Consider the following 19820-nt stretch of genomic DNA (forward strand, 5'->3'; position numbering starts at 1 on the left):
TCCAAAACAGTCCAGTGGCACCTTTAAGACCAAGTTTTATTCAGGTACAAGCTCTCCCTCCTCTGTGAGGGCAGATCTGCAGGTTCCCCCCCAATAGCTAGCAATCCAAAACAGTCTAGTGGCACCTTTAAGACCAAGTTTTATTCAGGTACAAGCTCTCCCTCCTCTGTGAGGACAGATCTGCACATTCCCCCACCCCCAATAGCTAGCAATCCAAAACAGTCCAGTGGAGCCTGAGTGGTGGCTGTTGCCTTCTGACACACTTCCGGTGATGTCAGGGGGTGTGGCATATGCAAACGAGTTATGCTAATGAGCTCCTGCCTTCCTCTGTCTCTGCGGCATTCCCACCCCTCTGGAGCTGCTGTCCACGACACTGCTTCACATTCGGCAGCTTTCTCATCCAGCCCCCACTGGCTCCTAATATCTTCTTTTAGAGGGGCTGGGTGCCCCCACCTCCCCATTGAGAGCATCTTCCCTTCCCGAGTCAGATAAGATTTGAGCACTTAACATCAGGCGATTTTTGTTTGCTGAAATACTTTGTTGTGATAAGCATTACTTCGTTGCGTACGATTGTTTGCTTATTTTGGGAAACCGATAAAGAGATTATAAAACACATAATGAATAATTAAAACAGATTTAAACTGAGCCATCAACAAAACAGGTGGCACAGCGGTTTAATATGGTAGCCACAAAAACCGGAGCCGCCAGGCCGTAGACCCAACGGTGGGTCTTCACCTAATGGGCCATTTGAGGATGGAAGCTTCAGCAGGGGAGGCCAGTAGATGGAGCACTTGGATGCCCACCGCCTCACCCAAAGGCCTGGGGGAGCAGCTCCATTTTACAGGCCCCCGCGGAACTGTGATAGGACAAAAGGAACTGTAATAAAATAGAAAGAAACAAAGAAGAAGAAGAAGAGATTGGATTTATACCCCGCCCTTCACTTGGAGTCTCAGAGTGGCTTACAAACTCCCTTCCCTTCCCCTCCCCACAACAGACACCCTGTGAGGTGGGTGGGGCTGAGAGAGCTCTGACACAAACTGCTCTTTTTCAAGGACAGCGGTGCCAGAGCTTGTGACTGACCCAAGGTCACATCAGCAGGTGCAAGTGGAGGAGTGGGGAATCAAACCCGGTTCTCCCAGATCAGAGTCCGTGCACTTAACCACTGCACCAAACTGACTCTCTGAAGAGGAAGAAGAGGAGAAAGAAGAAAAAGAAGAGAAGAAGAAGAGATTGAATTTATACTCCGCCTTTCACTTGGAGTCTCGGAGCAGCTTACAAACTCCTTTCCCTTCCCCTCCCCACAACAGACACCCTGGGAGGTGGGTGGGGCTGAGAGAACTCTGACACAAACTGCTCTTTTTCAAGGACAGCTGTGCCAAAGCTTGTGACTGACCCAAGGTCACACCAGCAGGTGCAAGTGGAGGAGTGGGGAATCAAACCTGGTTCTCCCAGATTAGAGTCCACACACTTAACCACTACACCAAACTGGCTCTCAAAGGAAAGCTCCGGGAATGGGTGGGGGGCGGGGAGAAAGAGAAGGGGGAATAAAAAGAAGGAAAACCTGGAGAGGGAAATGGAACAACCAGTTTTCCTGACCCAACACTGGCTGGGGCTGCTACTTCAGAGGTCATCCCTGTCACTTGAATGAAGGCAGCCGAGAACAAGCCCTGCCTTACCATAGCCCCGGCCACTTTCTGAAAAGCTCAGCAGGCACCAGGAGGAAGTAGTGGCAGGCACTAAGCTGGGGAACCCCTTACCTCTGACCTTAGACTTTTCCAGCTAATTTTTCAGATCATCTCCTTGCTGCTGGGCGACACTCCTCGCCCAAGGGTGAGGGAACACTGTGAGACAAATGGGGATCGTCTGCAGGTGGTTTTGCCGACTGAAATGTACTCGTCCCCATGACAGCCCTGGGAGGCACGCTTCTAATGTTCTCGTTTTTCCAGTGGAGGATGGGGTCTTGACCAAAGCAGTTGCTGACTTTTAGTGACGTCTTCCCTGACAGCAACCTGCTGGACAGCGAAGCCGATGGGATCGAGGTGTCCTATAATGCGTGCGGGGTCCTCTCCCACATCATGTTCGACGGGCCAGACGCCTGGGTGATTCCCGAGCCGCGCAGAGAGGAAGTTGTGGACAGGATGTGGGCAGCTATCCAGCGCTGGGACGTTAACTCCAGAAGGAACATTAATTACAGGTGATCAGGGATCCGGTCACAGCTGCGAACAGGAAGTCTCTTTAGTTCTTCCAGGGCAGGGGGGTGGCCAAACCTGCTTAACGTAAGAGCCACACAGAATAAACGTCAGAGGCTTGAGAGCCGCGAGACGTCGACAAATATTACACCTTTTTATTGGGAAATACGCAAATTTGCTTTTAATTAGCATTAAACGAGACGTCCAAAAATAAGAACCAAAGGGGTAAAAGCAGATACTGATAATGATATTTATCTGTCCAATGATATTTGTTTGCTAGTGATATTTAGCTTCCCCAGCCGCCCTGCCGGGAGCCACACCAATAGGTGTGAAAGGGCCACATGCGGCTCCCGAGCCACTGTTTGGCCACCCCTGTTCTAGGGTCTAGCCCCTAAGTACAAGTCTTTCTTTTTACCACTAGTAGCTGATTATTGTCAGGGGCAGGCTGACTGCTGAAGCCTCTTCTTTTTTAAAAAAATTAGGACCCCCATCGTCCACTGCTATCTTTTCAACTTTACAAAGCATTTGATATCTATCTGGGATCTCTTCACAGTTATGGCATAAGTAAGAAAAGCTGTTGGGCTCCTGGTCTGTCAAGGGCGGTATTGTCTACTCTGACTGGCAGTCGCTTTCCAGGGGTCTCATGTCAAGATCTTTCAGATAATGACTCAGCCCTACCCCACCTTCTGGTGTAGATATAAATTACCTGCCTGCCATTTTTCTTCTCACCTTGGCACAGAGAGTACTCCATCTTTCTGTGTTATACCTCTGAGGATGCCAGCCACAACTGCTGGCGAAACATCGTCCTTCTAACTGAATGTGCCGGGGACTGAACCTGGGACCTTCAGCACGCAAAACAAAAAATATCCACTGAGCCATGGCCCCCAACTTCCGAACTGTGTAGAATAGGCCTGTGTATATACTTGTCAGGTTCCACAGCAAAACAACGAAGTACACGCTTCTAGGAAGGTTTTACTTTTATTGAAAAGCCATAGATGCAATAACACGAACACTGTTAGGAATGGTGGACTACCTATGCGCATAATAGGATATAGGGCATTCGTATGCACACACCCCCCAGCAATACCCAATTAGATGGGCTCCCGCGCATGGGAGATGGCAAGAGTCTCTAACGGTAGCGAAGCTGGGAACCAGGACGATCCCACAGAAGGTAGACACCACAACTCCTCCAGTAATCCTTTACAGATAAACGTTGCAGCTGTGAAGCAATTAAGCGCATGGGAAGGAATGCAGAGCAATTAGAAAGCCTCTCCCTACTCATGGCAGCTTAGCTGACAATACTCTTGCTTAAGAAAAGCAGGCCAGATCCTCCTGGGAAACTGAGGCTACAACAGAAATAGACACCCTCTATTGCTTGTGTCCAACACCCCAGAAGCTATCAGAGGCTCTGGAATAATTAATTCCACCAGTTCTGATAAACTCCAAACCAGATTTCTGAAATCAAAGACAGCTTTGAACTTTATGGGATAGAGATTATGCCTGGAAAGCAATTGTGATTATCAGTAATTTTAGTTCTTATTGCAATGTGGAGGATGCACTGTGACGAACCCTTCTCTGGGGAGGTCTGGTTTTACTTTAAAACGTTCTTTCTGTTTTGTTTTACTCTGTATATCCGGCTGCCACCAGGAAATTTTAAGGCTTTCCAAACCTTTATAATATATATTTCTATCACTGGGTTGGTGGATCGAGGGTTTAAGCTTTCGAGGAACTATGTGGTCTGAGGAAGGATTCTTTCTAGAGCTGGTATACTTGAATGAAATAGGATTTATTTAAAGAAAGCATAAATACGAGGGTAGAACCATGTAACTTTGTAACACTTTTTTCCCTTTAGGCCACATACGGTTACTGTTTCTTTATACTTCAACTTTTCATAACACACACAAGACTTCTCTCTCTCAGACCTTAAAACGAACAAACTGCTTAACTCTTTTACTACACAGAACCAAATTATCCCACACAGGGATGAGTCTCCTTCTCTCGGAGACAGAACTTAACTAACTTCTCTCACAGAAATCAGAACTAAAACTGCTTAACTAACTCTCTCTTACTGTCTTCATCAACTGACATATCTCTAACTGACCCTCTTGACAGACGTTCAAATCCTCCACACAGCATCCATTCCAAAACCCCTCCCCCTCTCTGTCACTCACCAATCACACCACTTGCTTGTTTCCACTACTCTAGACTATCATACAGCCATGCATCCAAACTTTTAAAGTCTCACACACACACAGTTAAACATGAAATCGTTACATGCACCCTGTCCATCCTCGCCATATAAATCAAGATGTATCTTCTGTTGTTCATCAGTGCTTGAATTCCTGTCCGTGCAGGTCCTTTGAGCCAATCCTTCGACTCATTCCCCAAGGCATCTCTCCAGTCAGCCAGCACTGGGCGACGTGGGCACTCTACAACCTCGTTTCTGTCTACCGTAAGTCCCTGCGGAGAGAGCTTTCCTGTGGCAGGCACCGTTAGAGCCAGGGCTAATTAAATATGTGCCTTAACTAGGGCTAAGCCCCCCCACCACTGACAGACTTGTCGTAGACTCTTAATGACTACCATCTGCCTTCCACTTTCTCACACCACTTCCTAATCACTCCCCGGTAACGTTTCCTTAAAGACGATAACAATACGTGTCATTATCATGCCCACCCTGTCCCTGGGGCTACCCTGAGCTTGTTGGCATGATATTGAACCAGAGGCATCCATGGCCCGATGCAGTGGGTTAGCAGCAGCAGCAATGCGGTCAGTGTAATGTGAGCTCTGAACGTACAGCCTGGGTGGGAGTGACACGGGAGAGAAGCGTTTGCTGAGCGCTTGTGAAATGACTCCTTGCATTTTTGAGCTAATTCATGTCGTTGCTGTTCAGAGTGCTTGACGGAAGTCTAAGGAAGTCCCTGATTTGAAAGTTGTCTCTGACACAGACTTTCTAGGGGCCTTGGGAACAGCCCCTCTCAGTCTTAACAGTATGCCATAAGGGTTGCAGTTAGGCAATATAAGCTCTGAAGCTGAGTCTTCCCATTTGTCAAGTGGTGGTTGAGGGCATCCTTCTATCTGCTTCTCTTTCTATTTATTCATTTCCTTCCTTCTTTTCCTTTATATCCCGCCAGTTTGGTGTAGTGGTTAAGGGCGCGGACTCTAATCTGGGAGAACCGGGTTTGATTCCCCATTCCTCCACTCGCAGCTGCTGGATGACCTTGGGCAAGCCGTAGTTCTGTCAGAGCTGTTCTTGAAAGAGCAGATCTCTCAGAGCTCTCTCAGCCCCGCCTACCTCACAGGATGTCTGTTGTGGGGAGATTGTAAGATGCTCTGAGACTCCAAGTGAAGGGTGGGGTATAAATCCAATCTCCCCCCCCCCAATAGGACCCAAAGCAGTTTGCATCCTTCTCCTCTCCTCAATTTTAGCCTTACAACGACCCTTGTGCGTTACAATAGAGTGAGAATACGTGACTGGCCCACGGTCACCCAGGCCAGTTTCCATGGAGGAGTAGGGACTCGAACCTAGATCTCCCAGATCCTAGCCTGACCCTCTAACCACCACACTACGCCGGCTCTTTTTCTTGTCTCCCGGGTACAACTCCTTCTCATGGACCAAAAATCAGACCCAGTGCATGAAGATTTAACCCCTTTTCAGAGCCAAATAATGTAGGAGAATTAGGAGACAATGGATATCCAACCACCAATTTTTTTCCCTTCCCCTGTTTTGCAGCGGACAAGTACTGCCCCCTGCTGATCAAAGAGGGTGGGCTCCTCCTCCTCCGGGACATGATTAAAATGGCCTCGGCACGACCAGAAACCAAGGAAATGGGAAGGTAGGTTCTCTTGGAATAAGTCTGGCACTCCATAAATACAGGAAGGGACCGGAATCCTTGGGTGTTGCAGCTATTGGCGTGTTCAGTCTCTGACATCTCCAGAGCTAGTATCAAGTAGCAAGCCTCGGGGCCACATGTCTGTTGGCACCCCATACCCTAAAAGTACACATTGGTGAAGTTCCAGAAGTCTTTGCACTCAAAGTTGCACTGCACAATATGTTCTTTGCTCCGAAGCCTGCCTTCGAATGCTGATCTGTGACTCTGGAGCCCATGTGCCTGATGTAGTGTGCCTGCAGGTGATTCACAAAAGCTCAAAGACATCGAGGGCCTTAGCAGTAGTAGCACACACACACAAAACCTTTATTGGCATGAAAGCACAAAACATCATGGAAATACGGGAAAATACTAAGGCTATTCAAGCCTCGTCTTCTGATTGCATAATATAAACATTTTGCAACGGCCTCCATTGTTTCGCAATTAGAATTAAACAGAAGAAAGTGAACAACTGAGTCATCAGAGGGCCAGCTCTTACCCTCTAGAAGTGGAGTAATCAAACGAGATCGGATATCCCTATAGAGGGGGCAATGAAGTATGGTGTGTGTCATGGATTCTATACCTTTTGGAGAGCCCTAAGGACAAAGTCTGTCTACATAGGGTATCTGGCGGTGCCTCCCTAAAAGCACCTCTGATGGCAGAACATTAAAGCATGCCAGCATGTATGCTCTGCAATGATGTGGGGCTGTTAAACTTGACAGGTACTTCGCAGTAGAGCCCGTGTCAAAAGTCCCCAACCTGCCTTAGCAGTAGTCATTGTGGCCCGGTGTTTGCCCTGCAAACTGAACAGGAGCAGCACAAGTTTCACGAAGGCCACTTTTGATTCTGGGAGATTGCACTTGAGAAGCAAAGCCCCACAATTAGGTGGCAGTCCTAGTTTGGAGCACCGAAGGTATCCTGGGCCTCCCTTTGCAAAATAAGCACAGTTCTGTTTCTCGATCAATCGAATGTGAATTTCCTTGATGGTGTTTTTTTGGAGGAGAAAGGGAACCAGAGGAGGGTGCAAAGAGCTCAGCTGGCGCAGGTGGTTGCCCTCGCAACATCCTGCCAAGGACTCTGCCATGACTGGAAGCTGGCCTTTCTTCTTGTTCATGCACTGAAGTTTTTTTTTTTTTAATGATTCTCTTAGTTGATCTGATAGCGCTGTGGCCTCCTGTATTTTTACTTAGTTTTAAACTGCAGTTTGTAAACTACACCGAGGTTGGGTTGCTGAAAAACTGGGTGTCTATTAACAAAACAAACAAAACCCTGCCTTTTCTCTTCCACCTGTTGGCTGTAGCCAACCCTGTTGTAGGGAATTGTGTGTCTGCCGTTTCCTGCAACTCTTTCTGGATTCCTGTCCAGGAATGTTATAGAACATTGCAATAATTTTATGGATGAGAGTCTCTGCCATTTCCTGCAACTCTTTCTCGATTCCTGTCCAGGAATGTTATAGAACATTGCAATAATTTTATGGATGAGAGTCTCTGCCGTTTCCTTCAACTCTTTCTCGATTCCTTTCCAGGAAAGTCATAGAGCATTGCAATAACTTTATGGACGAGAACATGGACACTTCAAGATAGAGGCGACCAGGGCGGCCGTCTCCTGCTGGCACTGGATTTAGCATCTCTCCGATTTCACTGTACATAGGTTGGACTTTCTCACCAGCTTAGCTGTTGGAAGGAGCCATTATGAATATTTCTGTGTGTGTGTGTATGCGCGCGCATGTGCGTGTGTGTGTGTACAAAGACTGTCAGCAAATGGAAATGCACATGAATAGCAATGGCCAGGGGGACATATTGCACAACAGAATGCGTTCCTTTAAGTAGTGGTGTTTCCCCCATCTCCTTTTGTTTAAGACGTACAGATTGGAATTTGTGTGTTTGATTGTGTGCGTATGATTTCTGTATAAAAAAAAGCGCAACAGTGACATCACGTTATCTGCCGACCTTTTCTAGAGCACACGGGACGCGTACAGTGGGCGCGAACGCAAAGATCTAGCTGTAAGATGGAGACATGGCTTTTGTCCCTTTTCTTTTTTAAAAAACTTCCTTAAATATCTAGATCGCTGCCTTCCAGTTTGGATTGTATGAGGTCTGGTGGCGCTCCCGCAGTTGAGTAGGTGATCCAAAATCGATATGACCGGGTCGCCGCAAGAGGGGGCCTGCACTGTACGTCGTGGTGGGAGGCAAACGGAGGCTGGTAGCTGTAATGTTGGGGCTGGTGGTCTCGGGGCAGTTCAGCTGTCTGGATGCAGCTGTCTTGAAAGACCAGCCAGAAGGCTTTTAGTCCCTTGGATGTCACCTGACCCCTGCTGAGCTGCAGTTCCATCCTCTGGCCATCTACAGGGGTGGTGCTGAAGTGCAGCCGAGAGCAAGACTCCCCCTCTGCCGTGGTGGCACAGAGAACGCGTTGTGGAGGGTGAAGGGTTCGAGACCCCTTTGTAGGCGAGAGGTTCAGGTTTAAAAGCCACAAGTGGGGGCTGATGCTGGTCAGCAAAACACCCAGGGAAAGGATAAAGGCCACTTGTGTCTTAGTGACCTCCCAGTTTATTGGGAACGGAAATGAATTTCTAGATGCAAATCGCAGTTCTGTGGCTTAAATCGATCTGGGCGTTGCAACGGACCTCATGCGGCCAGATTCCTGTAAAGAGGCACGCTGAGTTTCCCAGATTTACAGTGCAGTCCTAAAGAGAGTTACTCCAGTCTAAGCCCATTCATTTCAATGGACTTAGACTGGGGTAACTCTGCATAGAGTCGCGCTGTTGATCTCCCTCCCTCCCTCCCTCCGTCCATAGTGTGAGAACAGGGAAGCCATCATGTTTATTAAGACAGGAACCAGCTTCTTGGGTGTGTGTGTGAAGAGGTTGCTTTCTGTGTTGTAAGGCACCAAGGGCAAAGTCTTTCTTGTTTTGAACTCCTATTCTTTTCTAGGCCTCTCTGTCGAATAGCAAAAAGTCCCACAGCTATCAGAATGACATCGAGGGAGGGGCGCCCACAGACCAGGGGAGGGGGGCTCAGCATACTTGGGAGGCTCTCTAGGCACACAGGGAAATACCAACCCGAAACAAACAAACAAAAGATCATCCTGACGCGGACTGAGCCCGTTCAGAGTTCTCTGAGATGCTGAGGGCAGCAGCGTGCCCTCGGCTTGCTCATGCCCTGCGTGGCCGATAGCACAGAGGAGAGCGGGAAGGGTTCCACTCCCCCTCTCCAAAATCCCTTCCTCCCCAGCTCTGTGCTGCCCAGGTACGGGGCTCGATGAATGGCTTCCCAGCTCTCCTCTCGCCCTGGCCCTCTGTGGTCGGTCACAGCCACCGGACAGCTTAGCTTTAGCACTGCACAGCAAAGGCCCAGTCAGTGCACAGTCAGTGGAGGGGAAATCTCCCACGATTCCCTGCCAGCGCCGAGCCGGTCCCTGTACAAAAGCCATTTCCCAGGGTTCCATCACGCCTTCGTGTGACCAAGAAAGAGAAACTAAAGCCGGGCTGTGCAGATGATTAAAGCACCGTTGCAATGGGGGAGGGGAACAACCTGCCCTCTGTCTCACACACTGGGAGATCTGGCTTGTAGTGAGGGGTCTTCCCCCGGGGTTGGGTGCAGTCACTGTCTCTCATTTGCACTTTGCCAGACTTCCTTCACCATTCAGGCCCTTTGCCCGCCTCCACCCATTCTAGAACGATGGCCATTTTGCTGGCATTTGGAATGCTTGCCCTAAGAGGGCAGTTGGTGGCTTGAAGCCACTCAAATCCAGGTGAGGCGATAAATCGTGGTTTGTTAAAACCATGACCCTGTGCAACAATTTCTGGTTTATGTCTGCCAGAGGTAAGCAACAAATCCTGGTTAGTTCACAAAGCCCCGGTCATTCAGGCGCTTTCACACATGCTAAATAATTCCGTTTCAGTCCACTTCGGTAACCATTTGCAAGTGGATTTTGGCATTCCACACAGTAAATATCCAGCTGTAAAGTGCATTGAAAGTGGATTGAAAGTTTCTTGCCTCTTCTGCGCCTCCCAGCGGGAAAGACATCCTCCCTGGGAGGGCAGTACTCTGCAAACCGTGCATTTTGTGTACATTCTGTGTACACCGTTGGTGTACATTCCAATTCATAAGCCAGCTGCAGTTCCTAGTTTGAAACCCGGATTTTGATGTCCAGCAACCAACTCTGGTTCGTTCAGCCATCTTGCAGTCCGATGCCACAGCTCAGTGGGATTTGGCCAAACCACAGTTTATACTACTGCTTCTCCTGATGCCTGAATTTAGCCCCAGGCTTTCTGGCGCTGACATATCAAGGGCTGCCAGGCAAGGCTTTTTCTCACCGTCTCCTCTCTTCTAGCCATCGTGCCCAGTTAAACGGTCTCCGGAAGGGATGTTGACACTATGAAGTTTTGAAAGCTGGAAGCCACAGAGTATCAGAAGGGGACCTCTGAGCACCCCAGTTTGGGGTTGCTGCTAAAAGGACATGCAGTTTCCTCTCTGAGACAAGGCCCATCTCCAAGTCAGTGTAACATGAGAGAATGCACTGGCAGGGCTGCCTACACTAGAAGGGGCTCCAAGCAAGGAGTGTCTTTGGTATCTCCCCCTTCCCCAGTTGTTCAACTTTCAAACACAGCCGGGACAGAGAGCCAGTCTGGTGTAGTGGTTAAGTGTGTGGACTCTAATCTGGGAGAACCGGGTTTGATTTCCCACTCCTCCACATGCAGCTGCTGGATGACCTTGGGGAAGCCATAGTTCTGTCAGAGCTGTTCTCTCAAGAGCAGTTTTGGAAAGAGCTCTCCCAGCCCCACCTGCCTCACAGGGTGTCTGTTGTGGGGAGGGGAAGGGAAAGGAGTTTGTAAGCCGCTCTGAGACTCCGAGTGAAGGGCGGGTATAAATCCAATCCCTCTAACTCTTCCTCCTCCTCCACTCAGGTCCCCCCCCCCCCCAGGGTCGCTGGTCCTAAATCTAACCCTAGGCGTTGATGCTTGGTGGGGAAGACCGATTAATTCTCCATGCTTGTCAAGCGGTCATCACCACACCAGTCCTGACAGTCCCAAGGGAGGGCCGGTTAGCCAGTCATCTCGGCCAGACATTCATTGGGGGAGCATCCCTTCTTGTTTCTGCTGATTTCTCTCCGTGTCCTGTTTTTCTAAGAAAATAAGAGTGCGGCTCTGCAGTCTAGTTCAGAGCAGAGATAAATCGAACAGCAAGACAGTAATCTAATATACCTTCGCCAGGGAGCAAGTCCCATTGAGCACAGTGGGGACTTACATCTGAGTAAACAAGCCTGGGATCACCTCGTGAATCATTATTCAAAGAACTTCCATGTGGGTATGGGTCGATTAGATTAGAACCTCTTGAGGGCCGCTTCACAAGACCTCCTCACACTTTTAGGGCTTTAGGTGGACCGCTTGGAGAAGCAGCGCAATACGCATATGAAGTCCCCGACCCAGTTTGGCAGTACTCATGTCTCAGTCCTGTTAAAAACAGTGAATGGTAACCAGGGCTTTTTTTGTAGAAAAAGCCCAGCATGCAAATACACCTCTTTGGATACTAAGCAGCGTGTGAGTTTGACAAACGCGTATTTGTGCAAATGTGTTGTCGGGCAGGGGGCATTCATAAGGGAGCTGGGACTGGCTAGAGGTCCCCGTCGTCACCTGCGGATGCGGCAGCGAAATGGTCCTGCAGTTTGACTGCCAAGCTGCTTCTAAAGTGGCCCTGGCAGATTACTGAGTTAAGAACGTCTAGGTGCAAATCCAGCAGCACCTCAGAAACCAACAAGATTTTCAAGGTATAAGTTTTTGAGTGTCGAACTTCTCTCTTGATGTCTGAGGAAGGGAGCGCTTTGACTCGAAAACTTATGCCCTGACTTTGATGGTTCCTAAGCTGCCGCTGGGTTTGCATCTCGCTGCTCTCCTGCAGGCTGACATGACGACCCCCTGAAACGATCCGTTAAAAACATAGGTAAGACACCAGAGAGTGTTTTGGAGGGGCCTCCGGTGTATTTCCATCTGTGGCCAAGCATGTGTCCGGAACTGGATGGGACCCACATGCAATCCGCTTGGAGAAGCCGCGCAATACGCATACGAAGTCCCGACCCAGTTTGGCAGTACTCATGCCTCAGTCCTGTTAAAAACAGTGAATGGTAACCAGGGCTTTTTTTGTAGAAAAAGCCCAGCAGGAACTCATTAGCATAATAGGCCACACCCAACAGCAGACACACATTAGCATATTAGGCCACACCCAACAGCAGACACACATTCGCATATTAGGCCACACCCCTGACAGCACAGCTCATTGGCATATTAGGCCACTCCCCCATGTTACCAGAAGTGTGCTCATCCAGCCACACCCACCTTTTGCTTCTTATTCTGTTGACCTTGTTTGTTGTCAAAACCCAGAGCTTTTTTGTAGCAGGAACTCCTTTGCATGTTAGGCCACACACCTAATGAGTTTCTGCTGTTGGGTGTGGCCTATTATGCTAATGAGTTCCTGCTGGGTGTGGCCAACTTGGAAGCCAGCCGGAACTCTGTTCCTGTCCATTCCTGCCCAAAAATAGCCCTGATGGTAACTAATTCATCCAGTCAATTTTTCAAGGGGGTAACTTGTTCATTGCAGCTTTTAGCTGGATCCGGACAAAACTGGACATACTTGCAGCCGCAGCAGGCTTCGATTTAATGCAGTAGTGTGACCGAGTCCTTGCTTGGCACCTGATTGTGTCCAACTAATGTATACCCTGAATCTGGAACGTCTGAAGCTGCCCTTAGTCTGCCGCCAGAGAAAGACCCACAAATGCCAGAGGAGGTCACCGTTGGCTTCCCGCTCGACTTCGTATAGCTAAAACTTGCTTGCATCCCAAAGTCCCCGGTTTTAATTCCTGCCCGGCTTGCTCTTGCTCCTTCCTGCCTTCTGATGGACCCGGTCCTCTTTTTGGCACAGAGGGCAGCTGGTTGCCAGCAGAATAGGTGAGCTGCTGTTGGGAAACCCGTGCCAAAAAAGCCCGGATGCTTCCAGGGCTGGCCTAACACAGTTGAGGCTGTTAATTATGATGAGACACGACCACCAGGAAAGTCTCTTCCGCAAGAGAGAACATCTCCTGTGCAGGGGAACTCCTCAACACACCGCACTTCGTTGCGCAAATCTCTCCCTCTCCAGCATCCTGGATCCATCTTGTTTCTTGGGAAGGCCACCTTTTGATCTTCCTCCTGTTGCACTCCGTAGCGGATTTGGTTTCCTCAGGCCAGTAAAATGTGTACCCAACTCATTGGGAGTGCAGGGGAGAAGATGAGTGATGGACTGCAACGGCCTTCCAGTTTTGGCTTCTTGGAGATGCAGCCAGCGAACCTGGACTCCCCTGCCAAAAAGTCCTGTGGGCAGGAGCCCAACCGAGTGTCCTCACAGCTCCTCTTCCCAGTGAGGTTTTCTCCCCGACATAAAAGTCTCGCTTCGCTTGCCTTTCGTTCCCCCAAATTTGCAACAACAGGTGCCGCGTGGCTAGAAAGTGATCGAAAGTGTGCCGTTCCTTATTAAAGGAAAGATGACGTGTGTGTTGCACTCCATAGCGGATTTGGTTTCCTCAGGCCAGTAAAATGCGTACCCGACTCATTGGGAGTGCAGGGGAGAAGAAGAGTGATGGAGTGCAATGACCATCCAGTGTTGGCTTCTTGGAGATGCAGCCAGCGAACCTGGACTCCCCTGCCAAAAAGTCCTGTGGGCAGGAGCCCAACCGAGTGTCCTCACAGCTGCTCTTCCCAGTGCGGTTTTCTCCCCGACATAAAAGTAGGGGAGGAAGCGGCATACCTAAAAGGGAGGAGGAAGTCCCTGCTCTGAAAGGACCCCGCCAGCGGCATTCCCAACTCCCTTTCGATTTCAAGGAACCATTCTTGTGGGAGAGTCTCGCTTCGCTTGCCTTTTGTTCCCCTAAATTTGCAACAACAGGTGCCGCGTGGCTAGAAAGTGATCGAAAGTGTGCCGTTCCTTATTAAAGGAAAGATGACGTGTGTGTATGTGTGCGTGTGCGTGTGCGTGTATTACTAACCTCTGATTCCACTGTATTTCTGGTCAGCTGCTGAGAACGGTCTGGTTTACAGTCTTACAGCGGAAAGGAGTGACATCCGTGTTGCTTCCATGCAGTTCGAACAGGCTCGACTTTGTCCACAGCGCCCACTGGGACTCGTACGCTGTTGCAAACGCACCGTGTAACTGCCTCTTCTGGCATCTGTGACAGAGGGTGTGATTTGAACAAAGGCCGGGCTGTTCTGTTTGCTGTCATGTGTTCCAATTAAATGAGGAAGAATGATCCGACTCTGTCTGCTATCGGTCTTGTTGCTTTTCTTCACCGTGCAGTGCCATTATCCAGATAGAAAGGTATCCGGCGAGCTTTACAACCTTTTCCTGTCACATACTTACACCTGTTTGGGAAAAATATGCGACAACCAGTGTTCCCTCTAAGGTGAGTTAGTGAGAGCCAGCTCACAGTTTTTTAGCCTCCGGCTCACACATTTCTGTCTTCGCTCAGGAAGGATGGCTCCAGAGCAAGCTAATTTATGCAGTAGCCAAATCTCTCACTCACAACTTTAAGGCCAGTAGCTCACAAAGTAGAATTTTTGCTCACAGGACTCCACAACTTAGAGGGAGCTTTGGTGACAACTATCCTTTAGTAATTATTTTAACTTCATTTATAGCTTGCCTTTCTCACTGAGAATCAAGGCAGAATCAAAATAGGAAAAGCAATTCAATCAGACAACAAAGACCTTCAGAAAACCAATGCAGTAGGACTAAGGTTTCAGAACTGGAAACCAGCGTGGACAAAAAACTGAGGCAGGCATCCCCAGCATGGTATCCCTTGGGTGTCAATAGTGCCCGCCAATACCTTTCCTGGTGCCCACCAAGTGTTTTGAGAAAGTGGGTGGGCCACATGGGGCCAACAGAACTTTTGATTGGCTGAGTAGATTTTTACAAACTTTGCTTCAGCAGCAGTTGCCACCACAGCTTAAAAGATCTTCACTGTGGGTGCGGTCAGATGGCGTGCTGGGAGCGGTTTAAATTTCTCCCGTCCCAATGCGTTTTTTTTAGCCTAGAGAATCACGATCACACTCACCTCCTTGTTCCAGATCGCTGCGCAGCCACATCGCTCTCCACTGTCCACACGCGGGAGCATGCGTTGGTGTTTTTTTCTTCTGTTTGGGCAGGCGCACAGGCGGCCATCTGTAGAATTAAAATTTTCACGCATGCGTAGAACAGCGATTTTCACTTCAACCCAACTGCTGTAACACTTCCCTTTAAACTTTAAAGGAACGCTTCCCTTTAAACTTTTACCCTGAAACTGGCCTCCATGAGATCCCGAACTCGTCTAACCAACAAAACTAGGCACCGTTTAAACATTGTTTTTAATAACGGGGGAGCAGAGTACCGCTGACACTAAAATAAAATGGCGGGCGAAGAGTGGAAGCCTTGAGCTTCCGAGCGGAAGCGACTTGACACCGCAGGAGCAATAAGATGTCAGAAAAGTGTGGCTGGAACCGGAGAATTAGGAAAACACCACTTGGGGACCTGGTAACAAAATACTCCGTTTTAAAGGGGGTTTGATGGCTGGGGACGGCGCGCGTTGGGTGTGTGAACGTGGATATAAAATCCGTTACTGAAGCGTGCCGAAAGTGGACTAAACGTCTGAACGCACCCATTCAGACTTGCCTTTCTCTCCAGTGGGAACCCAAAGCAGCTTACATTATTCTCCTCTCCTCCGTTTTATCCTCACAACACCCCTGTGAGGTAGGTCTGGCTGAGTGTGTGTGACTGGCCCGGAGTCACCCAGTCAGCTTCCAAGGCAGAGTGGGGATTCGAACCCAGGTCTCTACCATCCTAATCCAGCACTGCTACACCACAATGGTACTCTCAGTGCCTTGGGTTTGCCATGAGGGGGTGAAAGGTGTTACAGAAGCATTTTAATGAATAATTCTAATCAACTGATGAACACTTGCACCCAAACACAACACTGTGTTTCAAGGTGAACGCATTCCTCCTTTGCTTCGAGATTATACCGTGCATCTCATCGCGGGCCCCATCTCAGAAGCGGCAATCCTTCATGGCTGGGAAAAGGACAGAGGAAGGCGGCCTCTGAAAGAAACGGCTGTGGGCTTTTTAAGTCTTTGCATTCAAAATCATTCCGGTTTTCTTTCTAATCTGCCAGATGGTTCATAAGTTTTTTTCGCCGTTCAGCAGATTTAAACTCAAGTGATTTAAAGTAATCAGTCAGCTCCATGCCTTAGCTCTACCAATAAAGTTTGTGGTGAGGAATCTGGGTATTCCAGGAATACTAAGAAAAATCTCCTTTGTGGGAAGAGACTGCTAACATTTCTTCTTTGGTTGGGACAATGCAAGGGCTGCCATAGGCACGGCCAGAGGGAAGGTCACATACATGATCTTGCAGTAGTTATCACAACCACTTTCTTTTTATTTATTTATTTACATTGTTTATAGTCTGCCTTTCTCACAGGAACTCAAGGCAGATTACACATAGGGTTAGGGTTAGCACGTTCAGATGGCGTGCTAGGAGTGGGTTAAACTGCTCTGGCCCCATGCGTGTTTTTTTTAACCCGGGGAATCGCGATCACACTCACCTCCTTGTCCCGTATCGCTGCGCAGCCACATCGCTCCCCGCCATCCACACGCATCGGTGTTGGGTTTTCCCCCCCTCTCAGTTTGGGCATGCGCACAGGCAGCCATCTCTGGAACTAAAATTTTCACGCGTGCGTAGAACAGCGATTTCCTCGTCAACCCGACTGCTGTAACACTTCCCTTTAAACTTTAAAGGACCACTTCCCTTTAAACGTTTACCCCAAAAATGGCCTCCGTGAGATCCCGAACTCGTCTAAAGGCTAAAACTAGGCACCATTTAAACATTGTTTTTAATAACCCTGTGGCGGACCTCCGCCTATGCGCACACCGCCAATGCTTTTTTAAAATGGCGGGCGAAGAGCAGAAGCCTCGGGCAGCTTTTGAGCGGGGAGGGAGTTTAAACCGGAAGTGGCTCAACACCGGAGGTGTGATCACGCAGGGGGAAAATGCGGCTGGAACCGGAGAAGCAGGAAAACACCACTTGGGGACCTGGTATCAAAATACTCTGGGTTAAATGGGTTTTGAGCCGGAAAGCGACAGCTGGGGATGGGAGACAGATGTTGACCGTGTGATCGTGCAAATAAAATCCGTTTCTGAGGCGAGCCAAAAGCGGACTAAACGGCCCATCTGAACGCACCCAGTGAGTCAGTGCAGTTGACAAAATGGGACATTCAATAAGCAATGCATTGGGATTTTAGAGGTTTGGAACCATCAGAAGGAGCTGAAACACAGCAGAAGTATTCATGTGACACATTAAGCGGTATAGAAAATACATCAGCTATATGCAACAGTAGAGACCGCAGTCCCTAACCATTTCACCAAACAAGTTTGTCAAACCGTCTTGTACAGTACAACTCTCTGAGTTATGCAGAAAAGCTCCCCTGAATTTGGTTCAGTTGTGCAGGGTTTGTGGAAAGCCCAGAGACTGGGAGCTTTCCCAACCTCCTCAGCCAAACCATTCCACTGGGCAGGAGCGACAATGGAGAAAGCATGGGTACGGGCAGCTGTTGGTTTTGCCCATTGGCAGGTTGGCACCTGCAGAAGCCCCCACTGACTTGAGCAAAGGCCCAGAAGCGAGGGAAGCCTTGGAAACTTTCACCGGCTGATTCCACAGATCTCTCAACGGGGCAATCAACCTACAATCCAAGGAAATATGGGCTAAAGCTTCAGTTGTTCCCGAGACCCACGTGCACATGATCTATCTGAGTAGGGTACTCCTCAGAGTCTGCCCACCAGCCCTGGGAATTGGAGTTCTCTCCCAGGGGCCTGGAGAGATTTTTTTGATCTGTAGTGGCTAACTGCGCAGACTCTAATCTGGGAGAACCGGGTTTGATTCCCCACTCCTCCACTCCTACGTGCTGGATGACCTTGGGCATGCCATAGTTCTGGCAGAGCTGTTCTCTCATGAGCAGTTCTCGAAAGAGCTCTCTCAGCCCCACCCGCCTCACAGGGTGTCTGTGGTGGGGAGGGGAAGGGAAAGGAATTTGTCAGCCGCTCTGAAACTCCTTTGGGTAGTGAAGGGCGGGGTATAAATCCAATCTCCTCCTCTTCTTTGAGCGGGGAGCGGGGAGCGGGGCAGGAGTGCTGGTACGGTCATGGCCTGTATAAAACCACCATAGATGTGCAATGTAAACAGAGTGTGCATCATGCACTTGGTGCTCCTCCAAAGGACAAGAAATTCTAGGCGCATCCGTGGGGGTGCTGCACTGGGGAGGGGCTTCAAGAAAATAAATGGAAGATCTGTTATTTCATCACCTCCAGCAGAAACAGCTGCAACAACCTCACCCCACCCCGGCCAACCACATGCTATTTTCTGTGAATAGCCACTATGACCCCAAGGTTTCTTTCCCACCCAGCGCCCAGCTAGACATTATGGTGTGGTGTGCAAGGGTCCAAACCATGAATGCTGACACCATTTTAGAGACGAATTCAGCCATTAAAAATGCCATTCAGCCATTAAATTCAGCCATTCAGCCATTAAAAATGCTTGAAAAGGTGTGGGCGGGAGGAACGAGATCACCTGGCCTTGCCACATCGTGGGTTGGGTCCGGGCAGCACTTTTAAATGGCCAAATTAGTCTCTAAAATGGTGTCAGCAGCACCCACAGGTTGTATCTGTGGACATTCTAATGCCTTGTCTGACCCTCAGTCTCAGCTAGTTTAGTCCCCATTGATGCGTACTTAGGATTTTGTAGTTCCAATATTGTTATTATTTATCATATGGTAGAGTTATGATTATTTATTCAATCTATAAATTGCCTATTCCCTACAATGTAAGGGTCTAGGTGATATAGGTAAAGGTAAAGGTTTCCCTTGTCCGAAAGCCAGTCAAATCTGACTCTAGGGATGCGGTGCTCATCTCCGTTTCCAAGCTGAAGAGCCAGCGCTGTCCGAAGACTTCTCCGTGGTCACGTGGCCGGCATGACTAAACACCGAGGTGCACGGAACGCTGTTATCTTCCCACTGAAGCGGTACCTATTTATCTACTTGCAGTTTCTTGCTTTCGAACGGCTAGGTTGGCAGGAGCTGGGCCCAGAGACGGGAGCTCACACTGTCACGTGGCACTCGGGTCTCGAACTGCTGAACTACCGACCATCCGGTCTGAAGCTCAGCGTCTTAACCACTTGAGCCACCGCAGCCCTCCTAGGTGATAGACACAACCATTAAAAACAATTTTAAAACAGCAACCAAAAAAGGATGACTGTGTCATATCAGATGGGCAGGCAGGTGAGGAGGGGGGCCGAAGCGAAGATAGAGGGAAAAGAGGAGGGGGGAAAATTGGAGGGTGCCAGCTATGATGGGGCTGTCGCTGTCCTCCCCCAAAGGCCTGGCGGAACATCTCTGTCTTACAGGGCCTGCGGAACTCCATTAAGTCCCGCAGGGCCCTGGTGGTATTTGGCAGAGAGTTCCACCAGGTTTGTTTGTTTATTGGATTTATATCCCGCCCTCCCCTTGATGGGCTCAGGGCAGCTTCCAACAGTAAAATACAATACAATTAAAACAATGTAAAGCACAATTTACATTTTAAAATACAATACGGCATCACTTCATACAACTCTAGTAAGAACCAGATGTCTCAGTGGTTAATGATGTTGAATTCAAGTTTTTGCTTGGAGATCCCAACATTTAGGATCTCAAAGGACCCAGGCTACTGATGGAGGAACCCAAGGA

At 49.0% G+C, this 19820-nt stretch overlaps 1 protein-coding gene across 1 annotated transcript in view; it reads left to right on the forward strand.

The window, feature by feature from the left end:
* ZER1 (zyg-11 related, cell cycle regulator) overlaps positions 1–8575 on the forward strand; it is a gene marked incomplete at its 5' end in the record, with an annotated part of 20287 nt that extends 11712 nt beyond the window's left edge. The window contains 4 exons of the mRNA XM_015426455.1: positions 2006–2194; positions 4544–4641; positions 5920–6022; positions 7581–8575. Coding sequence (XP_015281941.1) covers positions 2006–2194; positions 4544–4641; positions 5920–6022; positions 7581–7638 — 448 coding nt within the window. The remainder of the gene's footprint in view (positions 1–2005; positions 2195–4543; positions 4642–5919; positions 6023–7580) is intronic.
* Between the last annotated feature and the right edge of the window lie 11245 nt (positions 8576–19820).

Source organism: Gekko japonicus, unplaced genomic scaffold, assembly GCF_001447785.1.
Source record: "Gekko japonicus isolate JY-2015 unplaced genomic scaffold, Gekko_japonicus_V1.1 scaffold1064, whole genome shotgun sequence".
NCBI lineage: Eukaryota > Metazoa > Chordata > Lepidosauria > Squamata > Gekkonidae > Gekko > Gekko japonicus.